The sequence below is a fragment of the Herpailurus yagouaroundi genome, unplaced genomic scaffold (assembly GCF_014898765.1).
Source record: "Herpailurus yagouaroundi ecotype Mexico unplaced genomic scaffold, PumYag 28, whole genome shotgun sequence".
NCBI lineage: Eukaryota > Metazoa > Chordata > Mammalia > Carnivora > Felidae > Herpailurus > Herpailurus yagouaroundi.
Genome location: NW_024412376.1, coordinates 165,527,229 through 165,533,812, shown reverse-complemented (window position 1 = coordinate 165,533,812; position 6,584 = coordinate 165,527,229). Strand labels below are relative to the sequence as shown.

Below are 6,584 nucleotides of genomic sequence, written 5' to 3'. Positions count from 1 at the left end.
GCAAGTATGTGCTGTTGAACGGGAGTGGGGGTGTGGGTGTGAGTGCGTGTGTGTATGAGCGAGCGTGTGGGCCCGGGTGGCGCGACCGTGCATTGGCGTGGGTGTGGGAGTGAGGGTGACCGGTGCGTCTGCAAGTGTGGTGTGGGAGAGGGTGTGGGTTGTGCAGACGTGTGTGCCAGTGTGTGGCCGGGGGCACGAACCAGTTGGCAGCTGTGTAGGTGGCTGACTTACACGGTCTTAGACGGGACGTCCTCTGTGCACGCGTGTGGGTGCAGAAGCGTGTACCCCGGTGTTTGCACACTTGCTTGCGTCACACACCATGTGTGTATAGATGCGTGCGTGCGTACGTGTGTTTGGGCGGTGGGCCGAGCCTCACGGTCTGCCGGGCTCCGCACCAGGCAGGTCACGGGCTCCGTGTCTCTGATCCCCGAGCCGTCCCTGTGGAAGCTTCCGGCTAGGCGGAGGGGGTCTGCCTGAGGGACGCTTCCTCAGGACCACGTGGTCTTCCGTGGTGGGGGGCCGAGGGCCTCAGGCCCACGTGACAATGAGACACACACACATACACACACACACACACACACACACACGCGTGTGCCTTTGCCCCTTCACCCCGTGTCACCGCGACGTGGCTCTGGGGCGGGGCCCCGCCGTCCACACGGCTGCCGGAGCACCCGCTGCAGGCCGGGCCCCGGGGCCGCTGCCCTGTGGGGTGTGGGGCCGACGGCGCCCTCTGCTGGCTCTCTCCTCTCAGGCGAAGCTGGGCGATGAGATTCTCGACTACAGGGACCTGGCTGCCCTTCCCAAAAGCAAGGCCATCTACAACATCGACCGCCCCGACATGATCTCCTACTCGCCGTACATCAGCCACTCAGTGGTGGACAGACAGAGCTGCGGCGAGGTAGGGCACCTGCGGGGGGGGGGGGGAGGGGGAGGGGTGCCCACGGCAGGGGCCCCGTCTGCTTCCGCCCCCTCTGACGGCCTGTGCGCCTCCCCTTGAGGGAGGCCGCAGCGGGTCCCGCCCCTAGCCTCGCGGGCCACGTGCAGCAGGCTGAAGGACTGAGTCGAGAGGAGCCCCCTGAAACGGGAGGGAACGCGGGAGACGTGCCCGTGTGTAGCAAAGTGCCGGGAACCGAGCGACAGTCTCCTTTTCTTCGGTTCTGGACGACTCCCCTACTGCGTGAGTCGTGTCCTTCTCTTTTCTCCAGAACATGCCTGGCCTGGCCGCCGTCCTCAGCGGCTGGCCTGCCCCTCAGTCTCGTGAATTCCTTGTGTTGGTTCGACCCCCTGTTTGGGGCGCAAATGACCGATTCCCTCGTGTCCGTGGGCGCCCGGGATAGACGAGGAGAGCGTTTTGCCGGCTGTCGACCCGAGCGTGTGTGCTGTTCGTGTGTGGGCGACCCGGACGGGCCCTCCCCTGGGGGCAGGAGAACCCGGGACCTTTGCACATCTCCCCCGGGGCCTTCCTGTTTGCTTCTCTGGGAGCGAGGCTGAGGCTCGGGGACACCATGCTCGTGGGCGGGTGCAGCCACGGAGGCAGGTGGGAGGGTGAGACGGACCCCACTTCCCTTGCTCCGCGGCCAGCGGGCACCCCTCCTGACTGGCTTCTGCCGCAGGGGACCCCTGGGACCTGAGGACCAGGCGATGAGCCCCGTCAAGAGGCAGGGCAGGGAGCGGTCATGGACCTGGGCTCTGCACGGGGCTTTGGCATCCAGCACCGGGTCCAGGCTCCAATGGACAGCGCCGGAAGAGGGTCAGAGAGGTCGACGCCCTTGGCCGTGGTCCCCCAAGTGGCGAGCCCCAGCCGAGACAGGATCCTTTCTGCCCCAGAGACCACATTCTGGCTGTTTCCTTAACCGCCCCTCACGCCGCCTGGAAGACAGGGGAGCCAGGTCCAGAGGGCCGGGTTCAAGTTCCCCGTCCACCCGCTGGCAGCCGTGCGACACCCCGCCCTCGCTGGTTGGGGCCTGAGGTTTCCCGCGCAGACGGGGGCTAGGAAGGGCCACGCGCGGCTGTGGGTGCGGGGTGTGGTCGCTGCCCGTCCTGCTTCCACGGGTCACATGAATGTCGGCAGACACGCACACGGTCTACACTGTGGCCTCTGACCCTGCACCCCTCCAGTGGGGCGCACTGTATGCGAACGTGGGTGCACCCACCGGGGGGTGGGGGTGGGGGTGGGGGTGGAGAGGGAGGTCCCGGGTCAGATGTGTTCACACTGAGGCTCTCCTGCCCGATGCAGGGCAGCCCGGGGCACAGAAATCCTCTGTTCAGGGACCGGTCACACTGTAGTGTCACGGTCCCTACTCCCCCCGGGCCTGCTCACTCTGCACTGACACCGGGCTTTCCTGTGTACCCGTGGCCCATGGCCCTGCACGTTGGCAGTGACTGTCACAGGATACAGATGAGGACTCAAGGCTCAGGGGCCGTGCTGGCCCAGGGCCGTGCTGCTGACAGAGGCAGAGCCCTGTCACCAGGGGTCACCAGCTCTGGTCACCGTGGCCTCCCTGCCGACGTCTGCCATTGTCCTGAGGTGTCAGAGCCCCCTCACTCCCTCAGTTCAGGGCCCCTGAGGGCTCCCCCATCTCCAGGCCCTGCCACACCCTGGCTTGGAGCCTGCTTGGTGCCAGTCTCCCCGGGGACTCTTCTGTGGGCACATGACGGGGTGGGGACTGGGAAGCCACAGGAGGCTCAGGGCACCGCGCTGAGCAGACTTGGGCCAGGGCTGGAATTCTCTGGAATGGCAGCCATCCAGCAGTTGAGCACCAGTGCGGGAACCTAGCAGGGAAAGAGAGCAGGCTGGAAGCTCAGAGATCTGGCTTCACCTCTCTGAGCCTCAGTCTCCCCTTCCGTGAAATGGGAAGATTGGGAAACACTTGCACCTTTCCATTCTGAGGAGAAGGAAACCCCAAACCCCGAGGCCCCGAATCACCCTCCTCTTCTCTGGGCCCCTTTTCTCTCCTTTCCGGAGAAGACCGAGGCAGATGGACTCAGGATGTTGCCACCCTGGGCCCTGACCGTCTCCCTCTAGGAAAATACGTCTTCACGGGGGAGCAGTGGGCGTAGGGCGCACTCAAAGAAGTGTCCTGGGGAACCTCTTTCCTGGGGTGCCATTGACCCTACTTCTCCAAAAAGGTCTTGGCTCCTGTGTCGTGTCTGGTGGTAGGTTCCTTGCCCATTTGGAGGAGGGTCTGGTCGTGAGGATGTGTGTCTGTGCCCTGGGCTGTTTCTTCTTCCCCACGTGACCTCCTGGTGCCAAGGCACTAACAGGCCACTCTGTTGTGTCCACAGTCCCCACAGGTACTCTCGCCAACGCCGACAGAGGTAACCGCCTGCCCCCCCGGCCCGCCCCCCTCCCACCCTGTTTGCTCATGGTGCTTCCCCCCCCGCCCCGTCCCCGGGTTATAAAGATAACCACCACGGCACCCCCGGCAGGGCCTCTGTGGCTCCTGACCGTGGGGTCTGGGGCCCCGGTCCTTGGTGGCCGGAAGTGCCGTCCTCGGCGTTGGTTATTTTTATAATCATGTCTCATCACGTCTCATCTGCATGCCCCCTGTGCACCTGTCGGCCCTGCAGTCACAGACACGTGGGACGTGGCTCTCTCGAGGTCTGGGTCATGGCTTTCTTTTAAATTTTTTTTAATGTTTGTTTATCTTAGAGAGAGAGAGAGACAGAGCATGAGCAGGGGAGGGGGAGAGAGAGGGGAGACACAGAATCCAAAGCAGCTCCAGGCTCCGAGCCATCAGCACGGAGCCCGATGCGGGGCTCGAACCCACGAACCGTGAGATCCTGACCCGAGCCGAAGTCAGATGCTCAGCCGCCTGAGCCACCCAGGCGCCCCATGGCTTTCTTTGGAGAAAAACCCCAGGAGCCTGGGTTAGCCCAGGGCCCATGTCACTCCTCTGAGTGGGACGAGGAGGCAGCCAGACCCTCGCAGATGAATATTCCAAAAGCGTTCCTCTGTTAGATTTATAGTGAGCGGCTCTGGGTCCCTGTTTCCCAGCCTTAGCCAGTGACGTGGACAGCTGTCAGTCAGACTTCCATCTGCACTGGCGTCGGACCCTCGGGTCCAGGAACGCGGCGACACGGGGACGGTGGTTAGCTCGTGTGGAGCTTCTACAACCACACGTGGCCAGCGAGCCCCACGGACAGGCTAGGCGAGGAGACAGGGCGCCCGTGGGTTGGAAGCCGGCCCGAGGGGCTGAGCAGAGGACGGCCAGAGACGCCACCACCCCTGGGGCGAGGGGGCCCCTCACCGTGGGTGGGGACGAGCCACACGGGCTCAGGGCCCGGCCGGCAGGTACGGTCGCAGCACGAGGGCCGGCCTGAGCAGAGCCTGGAGGCGGGTGTGCGGGCAGGCTTCGGGGACGGCGGCTCAGTGGGTTCGGTCGGAGGGCAAGCCTCAGGAGGCAGAAGGTAAAGCCCAGAAAGGGTGAGAGCCAGGAGCGCCAGACCCACACTCTCGTCATCCGTGCTCGTCCCCGTGCCGGCCTTCAGGGCCCAGCCAGCGGCGTCGGCACCACGGCATCCTGGGCTGTCTCACGACTGCGGCCTTCGTGCCCTGCAGCCTGGCCGTCCCCCGTCCCTGCTGCCGGGTCATCTCACGCCGCCTGCCGCCCGCTCCAAACGGTTGCCCGTCCCTGCTTGAACGGAGTCTTGTGGGCCAGTGTTTGCGGGTCCGATTCGACCGAGCCTTCGGGCCTGGGAGGGGTGCTGTGGTGCCTCCCAGGCCCAGGAGCCCCCGTTGTGGGGCAGGTGGGGGTGGAGAATGCAGAAGCTCAAGGTTCTCAGAGACCTGGTGGTTGTCAGGACCCCGGGTGCCGGGAAGGGGGTGGGGCAGGAGCACAGGTGCAGCCAGGTCCCTCCTCCACCTTTTGGGGAGCCCAGACACAAGGAGGGGCTGATGGGGACCCTGCCCTCTGGGATCCGGGGGCACAGGGACCGGGCTCAGGCCAAGGCGGGGTGGTGTCAGCGCCAGGTCGGGCCCCCACCTGGCCCTCCAGATGTGCCCTGGCAGGTGCAGAGGCTTTCACCCCGGGGCCACGTTGGGTCAGCCCCGAGGGTCTGGGGGGTGAATGCCAGGAGGAGGGTGGGCAGCGGGCGGGGCGGGCAGTGCCCTCAGCTCCTGCGTTCACCAGGCCGCCTTCCCTCCCAGGGGGATCAGGACGACCGTTCGTACAAGCAGTGCCGGACCTCCAGCCCCAGCTCCACCGGCTCCGTCAGCCTCGGGCGCTACACCCCGACCTCGCGGTCGCCCCAGCACTACAGCCGTCCAGGTACTTTGCGCCCACGGCTTCCCTGACCCCGGATGAAGATCTACTTCCTATTTCCCTCCCTCTCTTTCGAATCCGTGCCTTACTTTACACACCTGGTAAAACGACGGGCCGGGCGTGGGGTTCCCGGTGGGTGACGGGAGAAGCTGTCCGTTTAACTTGCCCATGGTGGTGGGCGGGGGGACGGCAGAGGCAGCTGGTGAACCCGCGGGTCAGAGGGGCCGTCCGGGAACATGCAGGCAGCACCGAGCGCTCAGAACCGAGCTGGTGTTTTGGTCCTGGGCGGCAAGAAGGTTACGGAGCACGGGTGTTGGAGACCAGAAGCCCGTCAGTCCCGGGCTCACCTGGGGTCTGAGGGGCTTCGAGCCGTGAGGACGGCGTCAGCGGCCAAAAAGAGAGCCAGCTTTCTTCACGCGCAGCTGGGTTGGTGGCCCCAAAGACAGCCCCATGGAAATTGGCGAGAGGCCAGGGGCGGGCCCGTCCCCGCAGGGGGACGCCCGGTGCGGGGTGCTCCCCAACCCCCCAAGCGCACCTCCTTCCCTGCCTGGCGCCCGGCTGCGTATTGCTGTCCCTTAGCTTTGAAAGCCCGTCGCTGCCCTTGGTGTGTCAAAGCCGCAGGACGCTCCACGCACACTCTGCCTTCGTGAGGGATTTTTCCAAGCCGCTTCCTCCGTGGCGGCTGCTGCATGGCGCCACTTCCACGTCCATGGACTCTGGCTCTTGGTTTCACAGCCTTTGTGGAAAAATCAACTCATTCGTCTGCAGTTCTTTCCATTGGCTCCCTGCTGTGTTCTTGGAACGTCCCGCTCACTGGGTGTCTGGAAGGTGGATGAGTCAGTGTGTGTGTGTTGGGGGGTGGTGTGGATGAGTGTATGGGTAGATGGATGAGGGAGTGACTGTGAATGAGTGTGCATCTGGATGAGTGTGTGTGGGTGAGTGAATGAATGAGCGAATGAGTGTACAAGTGTGTGTGTGTGAGTGTGGGTGAGTGAATGAGTGGGTGACTGTGTGAATGAGTGTGTGTCTGGGTGTGTGTGTGTATCTGGATGAGTGGGTATATAGGTGAGTGTGTGAGTGTGAATGTGTAAATGAGTGTGTGTCTAAGTAAGTGTGTGGGTGAGTGTGGGTGGGTGTGTGTGTCTGGATGAACATGTAAGTGGGTGAGTGTGGGTGCGTCTAGGTAAATGTGTGAGTGTGTGTGTCAATGAGTGTGTGTGTCTAGGTGTGTGGGTGAGTGTGTCTGGATGAGCGTGTGAGTGAGTGGGTGAATGTGAACGTGTGTGAATGAGTGTGTGTCTAGGTGGGGGGAGTGGGGGA

At 64.0% G+C, this 6,584-nt stretch overlaps 1 protein-coding gene across 23 annotated transcripts in view; it reads left to right on the top strand.

The window, feature by feature from the left end:
- Positions 1–6,584, top strand: part of ABLIM2 (actin binding LIM protein family member 2) — a 141,329-nt gene that overhangs the window by 85,932 nt on the left and 48,813 nt on the right. For 15 of the 23 annotated variants that reach the window (XR_005794540.1, XM_040488695.1, XM_040488842.1 and 12 more), the window contains exons 10-12: positions 752–898; positions 3,286–3,318; positions 5,150–5,270. Coding sequence is in view for 22 of the 23 variants with exons in the window: in XM_040488695.1 (XP_040344629.1) it covers positions 752–898; positions 3,286–3,318; positions 5,150–5,270 (301 nt within the window). In the remaining variant the exon portion in view is untranslated. The remainder of the gene's footprint in view (positions 1–751; positions 899–3,285; positions 3,319–5,149; positions 5,271–6,584) is intronic. The other 8 variants (XM_040488833.1, XM_040488851.1, XM_040488703.1 and 5 more) reach the window with 1 other exon arrangement.